Source organism: Seriola lalandi, unplaced genomic scaffold (genome assembly GCF_002814215.2).
Source record: "Seriola lalandi dorsalis isolate HSWRI2012SDOR001 ecotype SW California unplaced genomic scaffold, Sedor1 jcf7180002054912, whole genome shotgun sequence".
Classification (NCBI taxonomy): Eukaryota; Metazoa; Chordata; class Actinopteri; order Carangiformes; family Carangidae; genus Seriola; species Seriola lalandi.
The window spans coordinates 937,184-963,308 of record NW_019525464.1 but is presented as its reverse complement, the minus strand read 5'-3'; the positions used below and the strand labels follow the sequence as shown (position 1 = coordinate 963,308).

Here is a 26,125-nt window from a genome sequence, read left to right as displayed (position 1 = left end):
TGCAGCATTAGTACTCTGGGTAACAGTGAATAGTGTGTGTACAACAGAGGACTGCAGTGTCACACTGACAGCCAAAGTCAGGTGAGACCAAACAAGGACGCTTTTGTTCTGTGGCCGACAGAAAAGACAGACTGTCTACTGTTAAAATCCACATCACTCACTATCTTTAATCACACACACACACACACACACACACACACACACACACACACAACGTCCAGTCTGTAGACACTGAACCAAAGTCTGAATGCAACAGATCAGGGTCTCTGCTCTCTTTCTTTCTCGCTCACACACTCACTCAGTTTCATTCTGTAATTACACTACACACACACATTTTGTCTATGAATGGCTCTATTGACAAGAGAGTAGTGAAACTGAGGCACACACACACACACACACACACACACACACACACACACACACACACACACACACACACACACACAGATCATCTCTCTTCTTTCAATACCTGACTTCGACCACTGAGCCAGGCAGGGACTCAAACCTCCCGCTGCGCCACTGGCAGCATCTAACTCTGCTTGTTGTGCTAAACGTGAAACTCTTCTCGACCAAGACATTACTTCTTATCCAAAAACATAAAAACACATGTTACAGCTGTTCCCTGCTTTCCAGAGAATAAAACAAGTATTGTAGTATTTGTAAACAGACTGTGTGAAAAATACATTGTAGTTGTCTTCTCCTCTGCCCGCCCACTCTCCTCGCATCATGATTTTTTGTCAATGACAGGAAGAGACAGTAATCTGGGAAGATGGCATTCCTCTCATACCTCTCTCTCTCTCTCTCTCTCTCTATTTACATATTTTACAACATGCACAACCACACGAAAACGACTATGGTACCAATCTGATGATAAGACAGTACATCACAAAGGCTTGAAATCATGTGATAACATTTTCCATCTGAGGGAGGTAATGAACAGGTTTCAAGTGCAAAGTGACTGGTTTTGGTTATGACCAAAACTAGTTGGATAAGCTGACTTAAGATCCAAGATATTACTTTCTGATGTATTCATACAGACACACGTTTCTGCTCTGACTGAAGATTTCAGTATCTTTCTTGTCTCTATAAACTCTGTTTGTTTCACTCTATATTAACAGTGTTATACTGTATAGCAACAGTAACAGTGGTGGTAGAATTGACACCAGCTGTGGAGGTCCACCCTTTTCTTAAAACACCACTGAGCAATAACCGAGTCACCTCCACTCCTCTCAGTTGGAACGTTATAACCAGAAACATGCATCAATCAGCGAACAGGTGTGACAAACGAGTCATATCTCGCAGAAATGCCCCGCCTCCACCGGTACTATTCACCAGCATGACATCTTTCCAAACTGCACGATACTCCCTGTGAAAAAAAATATGCCTGTTGCCAAAGAACTAGGGGTCATAGTCACAAAATACATCAAGGCTATCCATTTGGAAAACAACAACATAAAAATTACAGTGGTGAAACCTTTAACCTACTGAGCTTTAGTCCATCACAAAACTCACTGAGAAAAGTCAGCGAGAGTGAATCTGAAGCATTCCTGTGTGTCAGCTCACCTCAGGTCTAAAAACCATTTAGCTTCAAATGTATCTGAATCAGACCAGAGCTTGTTATGCTGTGCTCATCGCTTGTTCTACACATCCTGTTTAGATGCCACTTTGTCTCACCGGCCGTACTGTAGCTGGTCTGCCTGGCACAGTGTGTGTCACACGCCCAGGAAGCTAGAATATACTGTCTGTTGTCACTAAGAACCTGCTGGGAGACAGCGTCTGTCCCCGCAGACTGTTCCTCCTCACTACACATCCACGCAGTTTGACTCTAACATGTCAACTGATAAAATGTTGGCTTGTTTTTCTAATTATGTTCAATTGACTCCAGACACCAACCGGGACTTGTTCTCTGTCAACAAACCACTGTAAGTAAAGTTCACTCATGAAACATGTCATCATGGCAACAAAGTCAACTCTGCTGAGAGTTGTCTCTGTAAAAGCTGCTCAGCTTGGTAAAGCGAAAGCTCTTAATAGTAGTCACTGTGGTCGGAAAAAAGGTACTTTGTGACTACATGCTAGAAAAACACTCCTCTTCATGGGAGAAATAACTGGAAATACAATTGGAAACGCCTCTTAACTGGAACTGAAAGATGTTACAAATAGGACGATTGAAAATCTAGAGCAACAAATTGAGGAATTAAGACTACATTGTTTTTAAATCAATTCCTGGAGGAAATGAAAATGAAGATTTAGTATCTAAGAAAAGGCAGAAAAACTCCACATTACACAGTGTACATCAGGACAATCTCTGTATCTAAGGAAGAAGTTGAATACCATGCATGGTTACCTGTTTCTATTCAGTCACTAAGTCCGTCTGCACCTGTTATTTCATGTACAACACACCTGTATTAAAGCTTTTGTTAGTGATAATAATTTACTGCAACACAGAGAGACAACTGGCACATTCAAAGATATTATTTACAGGGAATTTAAACTTAAATTAAGTCTGGTTGTTGGGACAAACAAGTCAGTTGCTGATGCTTCCACCCCTCAGAGTGAGCACACATCCCAATTAAAAGAGAAGTATTAAAGTATTCCATCTAAATAAAACAGAGCTGCAGATCAGATGAGACTGAACTCACTGAATCACAGCTGATGAAGCAACGCAGCCAAGACTTTGCTAATGCTGTGTCTCTGTCCATTATCTCTGCTGGCAGACTGTGTGTGTGTGTGTGTGTGTGTGTGTGTGTGTGTGTGTGTGTGTGTGTGTATGCTTCAGGGTCAGAGTAGTTTCCTGCCCATCTTCAGGTTTAATGGGTAATGGACTGGATGAAGGATCACTTTACACCCCCAATTACTCAGTCACTGTGCGAGTGAGTGAGGAAGTGCCTCTGTGTGTGTGTGTGTGTGTGTGTGTGTGTGTGTGTGTGTGTGTGTGTGTGTGTGTGTGTCTGGAAAAACATGCAATATCAACAATAACAGTAACAACAACGAACGGCTTGCCCCTTCCTAAAGACGATGAATGCAGCCCAGTGTACAGTTCATATACATGCTGTGGCATGCTGCAGTAGACACGTCACAGAAACCAGTCTAACCAGTTGAGCTCCAGGGATTCAACAACGATTTAACTTTTATATAATGTGTTTTACATACATTAAAATGAGGAATAGGAAAATAGGACGTACAGAACTGGAAGCAGGGACACGTTACACTTCGATATACAGAGAAGAAACCGATTACTCATCATCAGATTAAACATTACTCCGTGGGTTTAGTCTCCTTTATCAGAAATTGTAATATGTAGATTACACAGTGCTATAAAATACTGTATTACTGTGCTCAAGCCTACACAACGTTCAGTGAAAGTAAATGTGCTTGACTGTGTGTGACACTCACCAGGGGTGCAGTGTAAGAACCGGAAATGTTGCCACTGTCCATCACGTGACCCCACTAACAAATGAAAGTGACCCAAGGGATAAAATCTCATTGAGTCACCTGGGTGTGTCCTCACCTGGGCTTGGAGTTGTCTAGTCAGAACTAGATCACTTTGTATTAATGGGAAGCGAGTTCGAACAGGTGCATAGAAACCAGCCGAAACTCTTGAGACGCATCACTGAAACCAGTGTGACCAGTTCAGCTATGTGCCAGTCTGTACTCCAGAGAGGCTCTGAGGCCAAAGTCCACTGTCTGTCCACACTCAGAGCTGAGTTAACCTTTAGCTAACCAGAGCTGAACGCTAACCTGCAAATACACACCTTACATGAGCCCTTAAAGCTGCAGTGCATGGAGGACTGCTGGCCTCAGCCTTCAGGTTGTTTTCAGCTAACGGCTACAGCTAACTCTAAATACCATAACTGTTGATGCTGTGTAAACTGGAGTCATGTCAGAGTGCTGGTCAACACAATAAAACCATTTCAAAAATCCAGCTTACTTCAGCACATTGATTGGTTGGCAGTATGTACATGTAACATATAATGTGAGCTCTCTTCCCTGAATCCAAGCGCCTTCAATTTTACCAGAGAATCAGATATCTTCACAAACCTCAAGGATTCAGATCTTCGCCAAAATTAATCACAATATTTTGTCCTGAAAACTGAATTTCAATGTCGTCTTTAAGTTTTCCCAAAAATACAGGCAAAGAGCAATAAATTAATCCTGTCATTTAAACTCTATCAAGTGGCCTTAGTAAAAGCACAATAATTCATTCCAACCATTGCATTTAAGGATTTGTACGGACTCATCAGAGGCAAGAAAAAACACATGGATGTGGTTGTGTGTGTGTGCTGGCATCAGAATCTCATGCACACCTGGAACACCTTATACATTAACCTACCTAACAATTCACACTGTTCCTCCATGATGGAGACATAGCTACTTCATGGGGACAAATAATACATCTGTAAGGTTTGAACTGCATTTTATAGATTAATGGCCTCATTAAGGCGTTTATTGGATTGTATTAGCAGTGCTAGCAGTGGTAATATCTACATTACAAATTTCTTTGTTATTCATTGGACTGATTAAAGCCTACAGTACACACCGATATCAGGAATGTACACTTGCACAAGTCCTCTCCAGTAAACAACAAAATAAGTTGTTTGCCTGTGCCTTTTGAAATGACTGTTCCAAAAAAACCAATTATATGAATGTTTTGTCTCCAGTGTTTGAGTCAGACTATTTCCCACAACAAAGTTCTGTTGCCAATCTGGAGAGGAAAGTCATCCACCTGTCTGGAAAAGGTTGAACATCAGGGAAGCGTAACAAACAAACAATGCTGTGATTTTTCTGGAGAGAAAAGTCTCCCTGAAAAGAACTACGTCTCTTTAAACTACAATGGGCCTCTCAGTTAAAACAAACAAACCACAGACCTGTACTCACATAAACTTTACAGTCCCAGTCTGAATAGACCCAAAGTGAATGGGCCCTGAGCCTAAAACTTTAACAAGGTTCTGCACAGCCGCAACTTTTTATCCTTCTTTGTTTCAATATGGTGCTCAAGTTTTTTGCTTCACCTAATTGGAAAAAAGGTTTTGTTGTTATTGTCAAATCTGACATGAAGCCTGTAAAATCTGAGGTTACCTGAATGCGCTTTTTCTTTCCTATCTATAGCAAGAAACTGTTTAAATTTACCTAACAGACCCACTGCACCTGACCCGCAGCCAAAGCACAACACCAAGTGTGGACCTGGTTTGACTCTGGTTCTCTGTTTGCCTGAAGAACTCAGACAGACAAATGGTCGTGGACCGGTCTGCAGCTCTGAATGAAAACACACTCACTGTGAGCGTCTGCGTGTGGGGACACACTGTGATTGGGGAAATGTAAAAAAAAAAAAAAAAAAAAAAAAGTTTACTATAACGACTGTCAGCATAAATCCTTTGATGATGGTCCAAAGGTTCTGTCTTAACCTGCAACAGTACACACCCAAACACACACATATACATGTAAATACACACATGCCCTGTGCAGTGCCTGCCTGCAGGAAATCATATTGCTCAATATCATAGAGACAAAGAAAGAAACTGTCCTCTTCTCTATGCGTCTCTGTCACTTTCCATCTACCTCTCTCTCCCTTCTCTCTCTCTCTCTGGGTGACACACAACTTCCTGTTTCATGAATAATTTTCAATTCAAATCAGTTTCCACAAGCACCAACACGAAATATTAACAGAAAAAGAAAAATTACAAGAACGACAGGAATTTCTCTCTTTCTCTTTCTTGGTTTGTCATTCACTGTCACTTTCTCTCTCAGACACACACACGCACACATCTCTTGTAAAGAATGTTGCCGGTCATTAGAAACCTGTTCTGTGTTTCATTCCTCAGCACACACACAAATTATACACTTCCTAACTTTTAAAACATGCAACACTGACACACAGACAGTGTACACAAATGTCAACACACAATATAACATTCATAAACACCTGCTTTCATACACCTTGCTCTCTCTCTCTCTCACACACACACACAGTGTCCATGTGTCTCTACATCTCGTCCCACCTGTGCCATTGTAGCAGCAGCAGCAGCAACGAGCGAGGATCCATCCACAGCAACGCCGGCCTCGCTTCATCCTCGCTCACACACACATCCTACACTCGCACTCCTCTCTCTCTCACGTGCACACACACTCAGACACAACTCTCTCTAGCTGTCTGACTCGCTCACTAACTGGCCGAGTGGCTTGTTGATGTGTACAGCGAGACCTTCAAGTCCATACTGCTGAGATTCAACAAAGAGAGAGAGGGAGAGAGAACAAATGAGGTAGGAGGAGGAGAGGGAGGAGGAGCCTACACACACACACACATACAAGTTGTTGAGTTTCCCTCCCTCTCTCTCTCTCTCTCTCTCTCTCACTCCCTCTCTCTCTCTCTCATCTACACTCCAGTTCTCAAGAACAGAAGTCAGTGTTAATTATTGTGGAGGGCTACTTTCCCATTGTGGAGAGCAAGGTTCCAACACTGTGTGTGGTTTGATATGTGTGTGTGTGTGAGAGGGAGAGAGAGAGAGAGAGAGAGAGAGAGAGAGAGAGAGAGGTGTGACAGAGGGAATGTGTGTCTTAAGTCCTCTTCAGAGATCAACTTTGTAACGTTGCCGACTTCATCAGTCTATGTGTTGAAGTAATGGCTTGTTGGCTTTCAAACACAGGTCCCTGTTACGTCAATGGCCCGTAATAGCTCTATTCAAATATCGCAGGATCATTACTGATAGAGCTGCAATGCTTGCACAAGATTTGCTGCTGCGAGTCATGGCCATGTTGGAGAACAGTGGCAAGTTGGACAATAACATTACATAAATGGGTTTTTTTTTCAACTCATGTAATTTAGCCTAATTACCTTTTCTTTGAAAGGCAGCTGTGGTCAATATTATATTAACAATGGATCACATGACTACTTGAATGTGGACGGGGGTTGCTGATAGTGATAAACCCCATAGACAATTATCACCTGGGCCCTGGGTTTAGCTTTGTAGTGTCTTGCAGCTAATTGTCTTGGCCCACATCTTTACTGTTTTGGTTCCCTCTCATTGCTCTTATTGCTTTGTTTTCAGTCGCAGCAGACTCTGATAACTGGTGAACATGGTGGAGTAATACGTCAATGTTGTCTTCACAGCTTGTTTGCCCTGACCCTGGAAAATGGTAGAGCTACAGTTAGATGTGAGTGTTGGTCTCAACCATGAGGACCTCACTTGAGTGTCTCAGCTCCTATCTCTGGGCAGCACCCGGAAGTTGCTTGACATCCTTCTGGATCATTTTCTTAATATATGTTTCTGATCTATAAATTTGTCTTCTTAATTGTCTGTACTGTAAATATGCTTTGTGCTCTCTTCTGTACACTCAACATTTACTGCATGTCTGCCCGTTAGAAGAATCCCTCCTCTTCCTGATCACTTTCTTTCACTTTTTCCCCCAGTAAAGGGATTTTTGGGAGGGGATCTGATTCGCAGCTCTTGGATGTCAGGAGCGATATCAGGTTCAGTGTCTTGCTCAAGGACACTTCAACACATGGGCAGGTAATGGAGGACCCCTACGAGCTGCCAGGTGCAGCTAGAGTCTAATCTGAGGAGCGTCACTTGAGCAATTTGAGGGAAAGGGTTTGTGTTTAAAGCTACAACACGCATGTTCTGGAAATAAAGCTAGTGCGAGCATGAAACTCAAAAAGCAAAGCACACACTCTGCCCAGTTCTTTATCTACATCCCTGTTGCGTTCACAGTCTCACTTAGTGCAGGAACAAGGAGCTTGATAGCTTTTGAGTCAGCCACAGCAACATCGTCAAGCCGCTAACACTAGCATGAAGTCTGTAGAGAATTCTGCTGCCTATTAGCCGACAGTCCCTCAGCCCCCGAGCATAGTCGTAAATGAAAGGACATTAGGTTGTGACTCATTTAGTTCCTATTTGCTCACATGCTTTACGTAAAGCTTTTCACTGGAATCAGACTGTAAATTTCAAATGCTAGTCTGACTATATTGTGTTTTTTTTTTGAGGGTATAATCTCCTCGAGAACTTTAAGCAGCTTCGCTATTGGCTTATTACAACAGCTTTATCATCGTGACAACTCCCCAAATCATGACGATCATCAGAAAAATATTTGGAAAAGCTGATCTCAGCTTGAGAAATGTCATCTGGGGACATTAAGCCCACTGTCCACTATTATTCAAGTACAGTGTTTATTTCCTTATCTCATGTTTATCAGTTCTCAGGCTAGACTTGGACCAGACTGGCTCGCCTCACTAAAAAAAGGACATCTATTAAATCAGGCCAATGCTCAGCATCTGAAGGACCAATGGACTGTAAATACTCCCCCCGCCTTGTGTGTGTGCACCTTGACGAGCACTGCAGCAGCAGGTAAGACAACACACGTGCACTTAGCCTAGATAAAGTGCTTCCAGCAGCTCCGTTTCCCTGCAGTGTCCCATTTTATACTCGGTGGAGGAAGTACAGGGAAAAATACCTCTGCAGTGATAACTTCACATTACTGTCGGTAACGGTGTCTTACACAGGACCAGTTAATAATTCCCAAGGTCTTTTTAAGATAATTACAATCTCATAATAAAATGACGAAGCTGGTTCACACAGAGGAGAAGCAAGATGTCAACAACCAAAACTATTTACAGTATAACTGTTAGTCACAGATATCAACTATGTGATTACAGTGATGAAAGTCCTGATGAAGGTAAAGTTACAGCTTTTAGCTCCATCTATTTTAGTGACTTCAAAACTGCATTGTGACTGATTCTCAGTTAACTTTAGAGACTCAAGTGTCTTCACAGTCTCAGAGAGGACAAGGAGACCTACTTTACAGAGCAGTCACAAGACTAGACACACAGACACAGACACACAGACACAGACACACACACACACACACACACACACACAAAGGGCAGACAGAGGGAAGAGGCTGAAGCTGAACCAGTCAGAAGTTTATATCCAGTTCACTTAATTAGCGGTGACTCTTTAGGGTTAATTAACAGTTTGACTCATTCATTAACAAATACAGAACAGTTCATTAAATAACCATCAGCCTCCAGTCATTTCACTGAGGAGGAAGCAGACGTGGGTCCCGCCCAATTCTGAATTTATACCAGGAAACAATTATGGTTTTCAGGACACAACTGACATAATGCATTGGGGTCAGTGGGGAAGTCTGGGCTGGAATCACGTGTTAATTTGAAACTTAGTGCGACATGTTTGTTCAGTGTGACACACACGTCTGGCTCCTGACGAGCACCTGAATGTACGGTGCGCAGCAAAACACTAAATTGGTAAAATAAGCTAATGGTGCGATAATGAAAATGATTTTCTAAAGTTTAAGTGCAGTAAGTTTTATTTAGGAAGGTAAATGTGAGCCAGTGTGATTTGTCTGTGCAGAAGCTTGATCACTTTTGTCCTGAATTAAATATGTCAGGTATGTGAGAAGTCAGCTTCAATTTGTAGGACATTTGCAGAAATGTTGATGTAATGGCATGGTTGCACAGATGATGCAAAAACCTGGCTGAGATTGCAGCAACATAAATTACTGAAGGGAGTGGAAGCTCCTGCCTGCTGCTCTAAGTAAAACAAATGGCTATTAAGATTGAAATACAGTTTTCATGATGAATCCACACTGTTTGATTTCTCTGATATCACCTGAAACTTACAGTGACACTGTATTTCTATATGAAGACTTTTGATCATCTCTGCTCCTGCTCTTACTCTGGCAACTCTGCAGCTTCTGCAGCTCCCCTGTCTAATTTTAACCTTTTCTCACAACTGGTTCATGTGATATATTTTCTTTTACACATTCGTAACAGAACTACAACTGTACTGTGGCAACAGATCGGTGGAGGTTAGAGTAAGTTGTTTGTTTTGGTCACGATTACATTTTAGTTCAAGGTCAAAATATCTGTCTGACAAAATATGTCTCAGAGTCCACATTTGATTTCTGTGATGTCAGCTATATTCTATAATTCTAATGATGATGAATTAGACACTTGCCTGCTTATTTAAAATGACCAGACCAAATGCGTAGGTCTCTCTGGGTGGAGGCCACAAACAGTAATAACTAAATAACAAAACACAGTCTTTCATTCACAATTATAACTGAGGTAAAGGTGTGATATTGTATTTGCACTGCAGCAACTGGAAGCCAAAGTGAGAAGTTGGACAAGTCACACATCATGATTCAGCACTGGGGTCAAACATTTGGATCGCCTCAGTGTTTCCTGAATATCTGAAACCTACTGTATGTGGATGTGGATTGTGTGTTCGTTTCCATGTGTAGCGGTTGCAGATGTCTGATTTGCATGTCTCTACAGAAACACAAAACATCCCTCTCATCAGTGAGCAGGAAACACACCATGGCAGCGTCAGGCAAATCAGCTGATCTCATGCTGTGTGTGTTTGTGTGAGAGAGAGAGAGAGAGAGAGAGCGCGAGAGAGAGAGAGAGAGAGAGAGAGAGAGAGAGAGAGAGAGACTACAGTAAAGAGAAATCTCCCACGCACACAAACCACCTCCGTTATGATTATGACCCTTAGCGAAACAAAAACTGTAAACTGGGTTGCAGCAGGCCAGTTACACAAGGAAAGCAAAGGGCGTCTGTGTATGAAGGTGGGAGGAAGTTTTTTTAAAGTTTGGTGTACAAGAGGGTCCTGATAAGATGTGTGTGTGTGTGTGTGTGTGTGTTTAGTGAAGGGCTGGATTGATTTTCCAATTAACTGCAATCTTTATTTGAATGATCCAATATTAAATCTTAAAGTTCCCAGATCAATCTCTGCTGCATGTTAATCTGCACTAAATGTTTTGTGTATGTAGAAGTTACTGGCTGCTTTGTGGAAATCTGAGTTATTACAACATAAAGGTTATTTAAAGTTAAAAAGTAACATGGATGACTGTTCACACTTATCTGAGCTCCGTTTGTGTTTGTTGAAGACATATGAACTAGGAGATGTGAAGCCGTGGAAGTCGAGTGGACTCTGTGTGGATTCTACTTTATTCAGTCCGTCTCTCCCAGAGAGCTAATGCTAGCTAACGGCTGTGCGCAGATCTCAGGCTGACGTCAGCACAAACAGTGCAGATGAATTAGAAGCAGTCTTTCAGTTTCTGTCCTGTCTGCGCTCACTGTGATCATTAAAGTGAATGTCTGTACTTAGCGGTGGCATCTGCTACTGACGGTCCATGTGTCGCTGTATGTGACAGCATTTATTATCATTATAACGATGATGCCCTGGAGCAGGTTTTGTATCATAAGCAAAAACACTGGTGTGTCATGTTTTAGTCATATTGCATTGCTAAAAAAGGAATAAAATCAAAATAAAATTAAAAATAAATCCTTGGTCTTATAACCGGGAAATGTATTTACAGTCCAGTCAACAAGTATTTTATATCATATTATATATATTTTATATTGAATGAAAAAACAGCGTTGCTCATTTGTAGAATATAGAAGAAACTCCCCAGGATAAATTCTGAGAAGCTCTTTGTTTAACATTTATTGGTATTTATCTGATGTAACCGAATCATCAAGAACCAAATCAAAATGAATTAATTATTGACTTTGTGAATCAAAATAGAATCAAATTGGGAGATCAATGCTCGAGACCAGCCCTGGTGAATAGCCATCATTGTTGCTTCCATCTCTAATATAACAAACATGACTCTGGATGTTCAGTAAATGACTGATCATTTTCAGCATCTTCCTCTGGGCTATAAAACACCCACAATGCAATGAAATGAAATCAGCTCATCCTTATACATCCTCATCATGAGGAGCTGCTGTTTCCATCTGAGCCTGTCAGTTTCTGATCCAGATACAGAAGGCACAATCTGCTGTGTGTCAACACAGTCAGAGGTCAAAGGTCACATGGAACAGGTGCAGTGAGGAGGTGTTTAAGCCGCTCAGCACTGCCCCCTGTAGGACAGAACAGGTACACTCGATCAGTGGTAACCGTAGTAACCATTAAGAATGAGATAGTGGCTGTGTCTGCAACCACCCCAATGTCCACTCATTCACCACTCCCTAAGCAATAGACACTCAAAGGTTTCCTCAATAGTGAGCAGTGACTTAAGATTCAGACACTTACTCATGATCATTATTTATATACTGCACAGTGATAATCTGCACTGCATTGTGGGAATGTTAGTACAAAGTATAAACACTTTTCATGTTGCATTGTGGATATTTAGAGAGCACTACAAAGTCGCTGCATTAACACACTCAGATTGGACAGAAAATAGTGGACTATATACACCGCACTACCAAGTGAACAGGATGCGATTTTGGACACAACCGATTATTTTTGGGAATGTATTTACTTTTTAGAACAGCTGGCGTTTTATGCTAAAATATTCTGATTTAAATGAAACCAGATTCTAGGCAGATTTATCTATTCTCAGCAGTCAACACAAAATACCCAGTATCATATTGCACACAGACACACATCAGTAAACGTAACAGATGTGTTTTCAAGGCGTTAGACACAACAAAGTCACAACACTGAATTTTTCAGTGACCTTTCCAAAACTGTGGCCAGATTTTCCTGAACGTGTAAAGGAGGAAACATCCTTTCCACATGTTCAGACTCTGTTACTGCAGACAGACACCTTCAATTAAACCCATCTGTTAGACGTATTTAAAGATCTTCTTCCTAAATAAATAATGCATATATACACGATGATCATTTACAACATTTATTTTTAGGAGCTCTGCAGTGTCTGTCTGAGGGGACTTGATAGAGAAAGCAGAACGGGTTTCATACATATTGTAATGTCCACATCTCACCAGTAGAGGTCAATACAGATCAGTGTACTTGAAATGACCCGACTAATGAAAAGCAGTTCTCTCTACTTCTGATTAACAAAGACTCAATGAAAGTTATAAAACCTAAAGTATTACATAATTTGAGCGGTTACATCTGAAATATAGATCTTTTCTACACTTAGTTCTTCCTTCCGGAGGGTCAGCATAATTCTAGGAAACACATCACAGCTAGACTTGGTGGTCTGGCTTCCCTCACTGTATAAAGACTGAAATCCATCCAATCAGGCCACTTTGTACCACTTTCAACTGGAAGGCCGCCACACTTTTGAATTAGAGCAGCTGTGGGTGTCACTTCTAACTTACACTGGGTTTACAAATTCATGCAAAAAACAAGGAATGTAATTCACGCAAGCCTAAGCTTTTATTATTTCTTTCGTAACTTATGTGTGAGACTTTTTAAACAACATGTAAATATATCATTCACAGCATCTTAACTCACAGCAGAGTTTATTCTGTTTCTGCTATGGGAGCCAAGTGGAGCAAATGAAATGATATCGACAGAGCAATGTCATGGCTGAATCTCACAAGTGACAACATGGTTGTCACACTGAGTAACGCAACTACATTTACAGACGATGTACCATGAAGAACATGCTGATCCTGAACCAGAGTAGGAATGGAAACATTGATAATCATATTAGGTATCTAAATATAATGTCTTCTTTTTCTATTTCATTTTAAATTCTCTTATTTTTGTAGCTTTTTGTAGAGACGTTTTCAATCTCTGATTTTACTACGGTGCAATCACTAAGTGATGCAAACCAAGTCAAAACCTCAGATCTTTCAGCCACAGATTAAGCAGCAGGTCAGTGTTCGAGGTTCATTTGAATTTGAGGTTTGTTCATCCTACCTTTTCCCGAGCCGAAGAAACAGTCCATCTCCACGCTGGAGCGCGAGTGGGACACGCAGAGCGCAGAGCTGGGTACCAGTCCCTCCTGTGGTGGGCTGCGATCAGTGGTCCGGACCAGGCACCAGCCGGGCCGCTCGCTCGGTCGCTCCAACAGCTCAACTGTCTGACCTGCAGAGGAGAGCAGACAGCGTTTTTACAGTGTATTAACTTCAGACGATCTTATTTCACGCCTTCTGGTCGACATTTTCCACAGAAAAATGTTGAATATATGAATATAAACACATGAACACAGACTAAACTGAATCACTAAAACTACCTACTACTGAAGCCAAACTTTGCACGGATGAAGTTTCTCTCACCTGTGCTGACAGACATCTCCGTGCTGCATCCTGCTGTGAAGTCCTGAAGGACGACTGTCAACTCACAACCACCAGAGAGCTGCCAAAAGAAAGAGACGCCACATTTGATGAGACTTTTCAAATCTCAAAACATTGTTTAACTTGTGTGTTACAACATCCTCTGTGCGTGTGAGTGAGCATTTTTCCAATTCTAACAAACTTAATCTACATTTCAGCTTGAAAGATTCTGCTGCAAATCCACCTGATGACAAAGGAGAAACTTAATCCTGCCCCGAGTCAGGACTGACATCAGTGTTTACACAATAAACACTGAATATTTCCACACAGAAAAATGATTAGTGCATAACTAAACATGCACCTCGATGTTCATGTGCCTGTGAACTGGTGAAAAGGTTTGTAGAGTTTAAAGTCTCTCAACGTTCAGGTAAATTAGTAAAATTTACCTTTTAGAATTAAAAACGACAAAACCCCAGCAGCTGCTTTTTAGAGTTTGCAGAGTTAAATCTTCTGCAGGCTGGAGGAACACGCTGTGCACATGTATTCATGACTTTCCTTTGGTTTTATAACACTGAACCTTACATACAGAAAAAGAGCTGAACTGAGCATGAATAAAAAGCTGTGAGAGGACGTACAAAATCCTCATTTGGTGTAAAAATCAACTGAGCACAAACATTTCCACGCAATGTGGAAGTTCAGTGTAACCCTGAACCACTTCCTGACCTGGAAACGCTGGAAATGACTGGACTCCAATTTCATAGAAAGACAACAGGAAGGTATCAAACAGCTGCCAAACATCTAAATATATATATATGTATTGGCTTGGCTTTACTTTTGAACTTGAATGTGGGTCTGCTCGACTCGGTGTGGACAGTACAGCTGTTCATGTCATCAGCTGGACAATTTTCAGAGTTAATGATTGATGGAACATGATAAGGAAAGGATAAAGCTGAAGACGTGAGTTACAGTGTTCGTCAGTGTTTACGGGACATGCTGTAGACTGCACTGTCATAATGGCTTAATAGACCTGTTATGTAAAGAGTGAATTGGAACGCACACACTCAGACACTTAATAGTAATATAACTGACGTCATACTGCTGAGGTGTGTTGACCTTTACTAGAGTTAAACTGAAACACCATATGTGCAAAAGGCATAAGACATCAATACATTAAAAAAAAAAAAAAAAAAAAAACAGCAGCACATACAAATATATACAGCGCCATGGAAACACAAGATGGACGATCACAGCACAGACTCAGTTTCAGTCAATGTGTGTTTAAAAAAAAAAAAAAAAAAAAAAAAACACTTGATCTGATGTGACCTGAAAACCTGTGTACTGTATAAACACAATGTCAGCTGATGGGCTGTTTATACCGCACTATGGAGTGTAACAACTAGTGAAGGCAGACACATCAGCACATCTCCCGAATCTGTCCCCTGTTGTTTTGTTATTGCTGATATTGCAGAGCTGGGATTTTTTTTTTTTTTTGACTTCTTGCTCACCTCCTTGCATCAGTCCCACCAGCAACACAATCAAATCACCACAAAAGTGGCTCCAGGATGTAAATGAATCTACATTCTTCTCCTCCGACTTCCTTCTCTTCCTCTATCTGCCTCGTCTGCTCAACTCACATTGTCTTGGAAAATGTCAGGGACTGTGTGTCTGTGTGTGCACATTTGTAAGCAGACACTCTTTTCCAGGCTAAAGATCTCCTAGCAACAAAGACCCCTGTTTCTATAAAAGGTACAGGTGACTTTTTACCTGACAGATGGCAGTGACACACACACACACACACACACACACACACACCATCTAAAGGCCCACGCAGGTGTTTTCACTTAATCCGGCTGATTAGACTTCTGCTCAGGCTGAAGGTGGAAGTGTGACGTCACCAAACTGCTGCTAATTAAAGTGTCATTCGCTCCATTTCTGGGTGCAGGCATGCCGCTCGCTTCGCTGCTTATATGGAGTGCAGGCAGGAAATGACGCAGCAAGTAGCAGCTGATATCAAAGAGCAGCAGGTAGTTGAGATGCCGTGATAATCTTTAATCTTTCCACAGCTATTACATTTTCACATACAGTACTTTACCTGTACAGGTCTTCTCAGAACTGTCCAGGCAAAATAAGAGAAAACACCTGTGTGGGTGGACAATGAGCATGTAAGGCTAGAGAATATACAGGTAAATACAGGGTTGCTGCATGTCAACAACAACATTTGGCTTCCCTGCTGAGATCTAAATCATTGTTTGACAAGACGGTCACCCAATGGAAGCAAATGTGCAAGCTCAACGGGAAGCTAAGTGTGGTTCACTCTCCATCCATAAATGTAAAGCAAAAAGGCACCAATCTGGTTCAATCTTATGAAAAACACGTTTATCCCTCCGAATTTTAAGTGTTTCAAGAGCAAAAAACATGTTTGTTAATCATGAAGAAGCAAAACGTTCATCAGTTGATCTTCAAATCCATTGAATCCGACACACTTATCGCTACACCTGGAGGTTTGAGGCTTTAGCAGAACGACACCGATTTGTTTTTAAGCTGAGCGGAAAGGAAGCTGGTTAGCCACATTAGGAATGTTAACATGCTAATTACTAGACTTTGCTCCATAACAGTTCAACTACAGTACAGTTAGTCCATATCTACAAACAGTTTGTTCTCTATGCTATTCATCCAGTCGATTATCCTCTCCATAGGAAATGATCATGACTAGGAAGGTGTTTTTTAAATGTGCCTCAGTACAAAATGAAAAAGGTTTTGATATAAATAATGAGCCATTTTATTAGTATTTTGTTATTTGTTGAATAAACTACAGTAAACTTCAGTTGTCTGAATTTTAACTCAACTATTTGTCTGATAAAAAATCTCCACAACCAGATATTTAAATACATTATCATCAACATAAAAACCTTCAGTGTGACAGCAACCGCTCTCCTCCTTTCAGTACCACTCTCGTCTGATGGTCTTTTTGTTTGTGTGTTTGTTTGAGGGTGTGTCTTGTGCTCTAGTGCTATCTGTCACATGACACATTTCTGTGCCCTGGCAACACACACACACGTACGCGTCAGCTTGTGATTGTCATATGTTAGCGCAGAGGAAGACACTGTTAAGCAGAACGAACGCGCTTCACCTCCTTCAACAGCAGAACGTGTTGAGATCTAGAACCGTCCGTGTTATTCATGAGATAAGGACACTGAATATTTTCTTTGCTTAGCATTGGGTGGATTTGTTTGAAAGCACTCTGCATGCACAGCAACCTTTATTTTGTATTAGCTCAGTAAGTATCAGATAAGTTGATAAATGGTAGATATGGTTTCCTTCTAAGGCAAACCGCCCCTGTGAGCGCTTTACAGAGTTTGACCATGTGTATTTCAAAGCTCTGGGCACATATGCTTCTTCTGGGAGGATAAACTCGTTTTCTGCAGAAACTAATTTTGTTTCTAAAAAGACAAATTCATGTGGAGGATGAAGGGAAAAGAGGGAAGACAGCAGATCTGTCTCCTTTCATATTGGCTGGTTTGAATTATCACCAGAAAAGCACCAGACATTTATGCATTCATATTAATATGTGTAATATATGATCATTTATAAGTAACAGAGTTAACTCTGGATACTTTAACCACATTTTGGTGATAATATTTATGTACTTTTACTTACTATAAGTAGGCTTTGAAATGCGGGACTTTTTCCAACAGTGAGTGATGATTAAAACTGAAATTAAATTAATTAAACTGTTAAATCAATTAAAATTGTTATGGCTAATGGAGGCCTTTAACCAAGGCTAAGCACAATGGGCTACATTCAGAATCAAAGGTCCCAAAAAATTTAATTATTAGATGCTTGAAGTGATGCATTTTCTTTTGAAACAGGATGTTGACAAATATCAGTGAAGGATAAATTTTAAAGCGTCAACCAATGAGCCGTTCGCTGTAGAGAGAAAGATCGATTTCTGATTGGACAGGATGGATGAGTCGTGTTAAATGTGAGATGGCTTCAACTAGTCAGTCACGCTCATTAGGGGCAGCACAAGGTCACCACTGGAAAGCGAAAGGAATAAATCAAGATGAAAGGCCATTAATTTGAAAAAGCTGCCATTTTGACAGTCATATGACTCCTGTGCCTCTCGCACACGAACAAACTTCTGAAAATGGTTTAGTGCTCGACTAGCTGCCAGGGAGTGAAAACTGTACACATAACTCAGCGGAGCGACACTCTGCGCTTATGTGGAAATATTTTTGATTGTCAGGGACCGCCAACCGTGTGTCCAAGGACAACTCTCATATGAAACTAATTTGCAATACTTATATTCACTGGCAACGTTTTGTTCTAGTGTAAGAAGTGCGTGCCACACTCTTATACCGCAGCGCCTGACTTCTGTTCCGTCTTGTGCTTCAAGTCAGATTTGACTTTTTCATATATATATATATATATTTTCAAATATTAACATAAAAACATGAATCATGCTTTACCTTCCAGAAGCAAATATTGCAGGGAAGCCCATGAAACAAATTATATTTTGCAGATATGATAAAAATGAATGAGATCAGATGATATACGTGCTGCATCACATTTCCTGATCAGTGCATTTACCTGTAGCTAATGTATATTTCTCTAGAGAGCAGTTCTACAGCATTCCTACCATGCTTTTTTATTATTAAGTTCATTATAACTGTTTCACTGTTCCTATTTTCTCATAAGACTGACTACAGCTATAGATATTTCAGAGTCTGTTACCATCCATTTTCATTTTATACAATATCAGTGAAGTGGAAAGGTCAAACATGGTTAGCTTGTCAAATCTGAATGTACTGCTCATCCATACAAACTGACACATTGAGCAGATGTGCAGAAAGAATTAGAATAATAACGAGACTGACTTGGTACATTTTGTTCTGCACTATGAACTCATATATCAGGTCTACAGGGTGGTAAATACTTTCATGGATACCTCAGCAACACATAAAGGTCTTTCTGTATGCGAGTGTACTTTACATAGACTGCAGATGTATCAATTTCACGGTGAAAAAAACTGTGATTACAAGAGTCGGAGAGTGGATACGAGACTGAATACAGCATCTTCCTGCAGTGGAACCCATGGAAGAATCCTTCATGTCCCTGTGTGTCTAGCTGTCCACAGGTTAATAATGAAGTGTGAGAAGAAATGTAATCTTGACTCTAAAGTACTGCTTAGTATGTACAGTTATTCAGATGCCTTTCCCTGCGTTAGATCCACAGTAAGTTCATTGTAGAACAAACTCTACCGGCACCGCACACGGAAAACAAAGTACGTAGTTGAAGCAGAGCAGTTACAGTTTTATGTTTCCTTCTATATGTTTCCATATGGAACAGACGGCAGTACAGACATCTACAGTGTGTGTGTGTGTGTGTGTGTGTGTGTGTGTGTGTGTGTGTGTGTGTGTGTGTGTGTGTGTGTGTGCAGCAACAACGTCCTGCACAAACATGGGTGTAGACATGAGGATGCTCATCATGTGACAGTGCTACAGTGCTATATTCACATGTTGGGTACTGATGTGAATTATAATGACTTTAACAGTGAGAACTATTAACAGGTGTTTTAGTGTTTGTCTACATGGGAACAGCATCACATGTCAAACCAGTCCAGCATCATACTGGCTGAAAATACAGTGGCAAGAGTGAAAAAAAAAAAAAGAAAGAAGAAAGAACATTAAGTCTGAGCCACTGTGTCTGAGCACCAGAGGACAAATTACATTGTTTTTCTACTTTACAATACACAAGAAAAGACAAATAAAACGACAGTTTCAGACAGTTGAGAATCCACCCAAACCAAACATTTCATTCAAAAACAGCAACACTGACTCCTATAAAGTGCAAACAGCTCAATCACAGACAGACTGAACACTGTGTACACTGCTCTTACAGCAACTAAGGGTCAGGGAAATACATACTGAATACGTAAAACAACTCCTGCAGCATAACCTTCTTCATACTTAATATATATATATGGGATGAGATGATGGGATCGTAGTGTTGCTCTGTCTTTGCTAGATGTGTACATGGGTAACATGTTAGCCTTACTAACTTTACAAGTCAGTGATGTGTGACGCCCATGTAACTGATGTTTTGTGCCCTCTGCAAGCCGAAGATCTCTTATTGCGTCACTTGCTGTATAAATAACTAATTTTATAGACAAGAACAATGACAAAGACACGACTCAGCGTTCCTCAGACGTTTCAAAATGCTAGATTATTCATGTGCTCCACTTCAGAAGATATATACCAAAAGTCAGCTCCATCAACTCTGCAATTGACAGTTCACCTGATTTTTCAAAAGTATACGATGAATTCCCAAAATGACAATGGCCAAGTAAACAGACAAAAACAAAAGGCATTCATTTAACATGAAGCCCATCAATAAAAATTTCAGAAATGCTGTAGTGTTGCTTCACAAGACTTCTAATCTTGTAGAGCAGCGTCTAAATTTGACTTTGTAAGGTTCATCTTTGACTGTTAAAGCACAAACTACATGTGATAATGTTGCAGCGGGCCTGTTGGCGGTTGTTGTTCGTGGACAGTAGTGTAGACGCAGTGTCACCAAAATGACGGAATGAGATTCCAAATCCAGGATAAGTACAGTGGCAATCTGAATGAAGACATTAAAATAGTAATTTCTTCTCAGAGAGGTTGCATTGCTCTCATGGAGTCTAAAAGTTAAATAACACAGTGAGTGTGTTTACACTGTTTATCCAGTGAGTCTTCTGTATAATCTGAATATAACTTTCTTCAGCTCAGCCGTCTGGACGCTCACATTTCATTTATTCAGTCTCTCTGTGGCAGCTAATGGTCTGTTTCCTGTCTGTCCAGTACACACACACCCTGTTTAACCATTAATCTCCAACATCACACACACACACACACACACACACACACAGACACACACACACACACTTCTGCAGTCCAGCTTTACAACACGTCAAGTGAAACTCAACAGCACGTATGATCTGGATTAGCATCTGAATCAGTGACCAAACCTCAACACGGACAGACCTCAAAACACGCCTCAGATTTCAAAGTTAAATGATAAGGTAAGCTGTACACAGCTGACGGAGGACGACTGCAAACAGACTTGTCTTCTCTCTCAGCAGTTCCATTCACACAGAGAATCAAGTCAAAACAGAAGTGAGTCTTAAGAGAGGATCAGTCCATGTGTATTCGAATACTGTGTCAACAACAGGAGTGGGTCTATTAATAATATACAAATGACTAATTCCAGCTACCTTGTTTGTTGTGAACAAGCAGCTTTTCCTTTAACACTTAGAGAAACTTAAATCATGACATGTAATGTTTTTACCAGCAGAAAAAAGACAGAAGCAGAACAACAAACAAGATCACAGCCAGAAATGTTTGTCAAAGAAATGTAGCTTTAACACTTTGCTTGAGTACAGTCACATATTTCTGTCACTAACCTTTGATTTCATTACATTTTTATTGCAGCTATTTTAATTCTACAACTACAAAGTCTGCAACTTGAGTTGGACACGACAGCGCAACTTCCACACACACAGTGTCATAGTAGAACAGCATATCTGCGATTACTATTAGTGGTGAATGAAAACAGTGTTTAACGTAAGTGCTATTTTATCTGTTAGTACAGTGAGTAAGCAGCTCGTGCACGGTGTGTCGTCCAGCAGTTTGTACTCACTCTGCTGCTCTCTTTGAACAGTTTAAAGCTCATCCACTTTGGCATGTCGACCTCTCCTCTTCTTCTCTCTGTCGCTCTCTCCGTCTTTGACAACTCCCTCATTTGTGTCTTTGCCACACACACAAACACGCCCTCACACTCTCTCTCTCTCCCCCTCTCTCTCTCATTCTGTGCATGTGTGTGAGTGAGTGAGAGAGAGAGAGAAAGAGAGAGAGAGAGAGAGAGAGAGAGAGAGAGAGAGAGAGAGAGAGAGAGAGAGAGAACAAACAGCCATAGCTTTGTGTTTAATGGGAATGGCACTCTCCTTGTGTGTGTGTGTGTGTGTGTGTGTTCACATTTCTCCCACTCCCTGGAAGCTACTAGTGCACTAAACCACTTCCAACTGCCAGGACTGTGTGTGTAAGTGTGTGTGAGCCTCTGTGTGTGAGTGTTTGACACGCAAGTCATATGACCAGCAGATGGCTACTGTATGGCTTCAGTCTGAACCCGACACTGATTGCATTTGATTCATGAGAACACACACACACACACACACACACACACACACACACACACACACACACACACACACAATTGCTAGCCAGTGTAAAAGTGCTGGAGCTGAATGCTGGAACATCTTCATCTCAAAATGACAGAATGCCTTTAACCTTTAAAAAGCACCGTAATACATAATATCAGTTACTCATTAGAAGACTGATATTACTTCCAAAGTAGTTATATTAGCAGATATTACTTTTCATTATACTCACTGCACAGCTGCACAAAATCAAGCAACAATGGAAAAATAAATCCTGAAAAAATACATTTGATTTGATACATACTCTGATAAAAACCAATCAGTCTGCTTACTTTAGCAAAGGAGAGCAGCTGTAAACCGTCAGACTGCTTTCAGACACCTCCATGCGACAGCAGTGCCAAACACGTCACATGTTCAGTATAATGGAAATGAAGTTGAACTTGTAAACCAGAGGGAAATAATTTGCTGTAAATTGAAATGGTGGTCCAGTCTGGCCGTTACTAATTGTTTTACAGGGTCAGTTCACACAAGTCACCTATTTCTCATGTACACAAGTGCAGCCATGCAGATAGCTCTGGTTTAATTAGTTTGAGCTAACTGTCACTTAGATTTGTGCTGCCAAGTCAATACAATGGATATGAATGGATTTCATTTGTGATTCTCAACACACTGAAAAATTATATACAAACAAGACTAAAACTTTACAACCATACTAGTTGCTTTTATGCACAGCAGCGCTTTGAGCTGAATGCTAATGCCAGCAACATGCTTATAATGACAATGCTAACATGCTGATGTTTAGCATCCATTTTCAATAGGAGTGCGACATTAATGTGTCATCCCAATTTAATTTTATATTCAACAATTGCAGGGGCCACAAATGGTGACCTCATGGTGGCGCTACAGGAAAGGATCTCAGAGGATTCTTCCTCTGAGGACCATGGCTATCTGAGGTCAATTTCATGGAAATCCATGTAAAAGTAATTAAGATACTTCAGGTTCGACCACAGTGGTAGATCAACAGAGCAAACACCACCGTGCCTTTCCAGAAACCTGATAGTCCACACATTATTCAGAGGAGGGGGGACACGGTTTGTGGACAGAGACGTCACCGCTGGATGTTTTAAATATTATTTTTAAATGCTTTGAAAAACACAAATGAAATTGTACTCATCTCCAAAGAAATGGATGAATGGTTTTAATCATTTAGGTCAACTAGAGCGCCTTTCCAACCAGTGATGCATATGCAGTCCTACGGGAGTGGAGTGTTGCTAAGTTTTATTGAGCCTGGATCGTGGAGAAACACAATTTTTTGCTCCGACTGAAGGCGGAAGCTAAAAAAAGGTTCTGTCCTCTGACCTACAGGGCTGTGGTGGAGCCTTGCAGGCTGCCAAGTTGTCAGCCACTGGAATGATACTTAAAATAATGTAAAGACCACAGACTGAACCACAGCTGACTCATTACACCAAAGAGCGTCACAGAAAAGACATATCCTACTCAACGTCACACAACTGACATATTCAACAAGAAGTTACAGGACTGGCTTTAACCTCAGTTTGTCAGCAAATCACATCATGCATACTGGCATAGAGCTGACCTTAAGTATTTGGACAGTGGCAGTAGAAGTCCTCATACCTGAATGACAAAACTGATAGTTGGTCATCACATCTGTTGTAAAACTGTTTTCTAATCAGTCACCTTTCAGGTTAAGGTCTGGTTCAGAGAGGGCAGGACCGCTGGTTGGAAAAACATCTGTAAACAATGGTTTCCAATGTGGGAGTCAAACTGTATACGCTCAACCATGCACCCTGACCTTTCACAAGAGGGCAGTCCTTACAACCACAAGAGGTCGCTTGACAAGAAAATATAGGCTACAGGTGTTTAAGCATTGTTATTGTAATTTTGATTGTATTAGCTGTGTACTCCAGCACATTGGATTTAAATGAAAACAAGGACAATGATGTTGAAATGAAATTCTGACTGTCAGATTTTATTTAAGGGTTTTAACATTCATGCTGACTGAATGGTTTAGGAATTACTTACACTTTTGTTATATTTGTTATATTCATCCTTCACTATCAATAAATGGTGGGATTATGTTCAGTATATACATAGAGCTCATACATATAAATATTGGCTGATTGCAGATATATTTCTGTCAGAGTATTTGTTGCTTGTTAAGTGACAAAAAATGTCAGTGCAGAAGATAAGTTTGAGGAAGTTTAGATACTGATACTGCTGCGTAACTGACCACCAAAGAGCACTGACAAGTTTTTTTTTTTTTTTTAACTGTGCATAGCTTGATATCTGTTCTTACCAAACAAGAGTTCAAACAGAGTTCAAATAGAGTTCAAACAGAGTTGGTTAGAATATGAAATAAAATCATATGATTCCTCCAATGAACATGAGAAATGTGGATACAGTATAAATACAACCAATCCATCTTAAAGCCAGCACTTCAACCTGCTTGTGTCATTTTAAATCCAATGAACTGGAGTAAAGAGCGAAGTTAAAAATGTTTTAAAAAGTACAATGTCCAAATACTTCAAGGTTGATCTGTGTGTCTGCTCAATGATGTCAGTCAAACTGTCTTTAGTCCGTCAGGAGGAAAATGCATCTGCTGGAACTGCTGCTGAATTTCAACCTGCTTCTCAAACAGTAACAGAGATGGTTTGAACCGAACATCAATCCATGCTCATACACTACAGCAGTACATCTTCTACTAGCATGATATCAAGATTCTGTTTTCTTTTGCTGAACCCTCTGTTAAAACTGAAAACTTTAAGTGTAGAGTACGAGAGAGGCAGGATGTAAACAGAAAGAGAAAGAAGCTGAGAGGGAAAACAGTGAGGTGAGAAGATGGGAGGAAGGCTGGGCAAGAGACACAGAGACGTAAATTAAGAGGTAAACAGAAAAACTCTGCAGAGACGAGTAGAAGAGTAGAGGGAACTACGCATTCGTCATTTAATACTTCAACAACCACCAGAAACAGTAGCTTCCCGCTCAGTCCACACACACACACACACACACACACACACACACACACACACACACACACACACACACACAGTGGAACATCTGACTATGCCAATACTGGGGTGTTATTATAGTACATGGAGACAGAGAGCGAGGGAGAGAGAGAAGAGACATAAAAAGTGGGAGAGAGAGGTGTGAAAAATGAGAAAGTGAAAAATAAAAAAAGGATGGATTTCAAAAAGGAGCAACTAATCATGGGCATGTGTGAGGGTCTAGAAAAGGTAGTTCAGTGATGGATTGCAGAAGGTGGAAAGAGGGAAAATAGAGACAGAGGTATATAAATTACAGCTAAGACAGAGAAAGGTAAGAAGAGATTTACTGAAAAAGGTAAAGTTGAGGAGAAAAACGAAAAAGCAACGTATAAAAACTGAACCAGATCCTGTGTTAGTAAGTTTTGGTATTTCATATTTAGGAAAACACAACAACTCCGCTGCTACAGCTTAATCACATCCAGAAACTGTGTTCTTATCTAGTGGAAACAAGGTAATTCTTGCAGACAAACTGTGCCTTAATGAGCTGATCAATACCCAACAACTTGAAAGACAAAGGTTCTTGTAAAGAGCTGGAGTTGCACTGTTCATCAGGATTTCAGAGCCTCTTACTAATAATACCCTAAATGGCATTACATTATGGAAATGATGCCTGTTTTTCCAGTAAGTATAGGTTTCTCCCAGAAAATCAGTCAGTGAAGGTGGAAAGAATTACCTTCTGAGTTATTCCTTACACACCCCCTGTTGAGTGTGTGACATTTAACTACTAAAAACAACTGAGGTTTTCTTGTTTTCTTCCCCAGGCTGTGCAACATATTGCTCTGATTACAAACATAAAATGTGTAGACCTGATCAATCACTGTCACCCGCTGAGTCTGACAGATTCTGACTCATCTGCTCTAATGA

At 40.6% G+C, this 26,125-nt stretch overlaps 1 protein-coding gene across 1 annotated transcript in view; it reads right to left on the bottom strand.

Moving 5' to 3' along the window:
• kalrna (kalirin RhoGEF kinase a) overlaps positions 1-26,125 on the bottom strand; it is a 140,273-nt gene that overhangs the window by 30,030 nt on the left and 84,118 nt on the right. Inside the window, exons 39-40 of the mRNA XM_023430817.2 lie at positions 14,000-14,078; positions 13,641-13,808 (exon numbers count right to left, since the gene is read on the bottom strand). Coding sequence (XP_023286585.1) covers positions 13,641-13,808; positions 14,000-14,078 — 247 coding nt within the window. The remainder of the gene's footprint in view (positions 1-13,640; positions 13,809-13,999; positions 14,079-26,125) is intronic.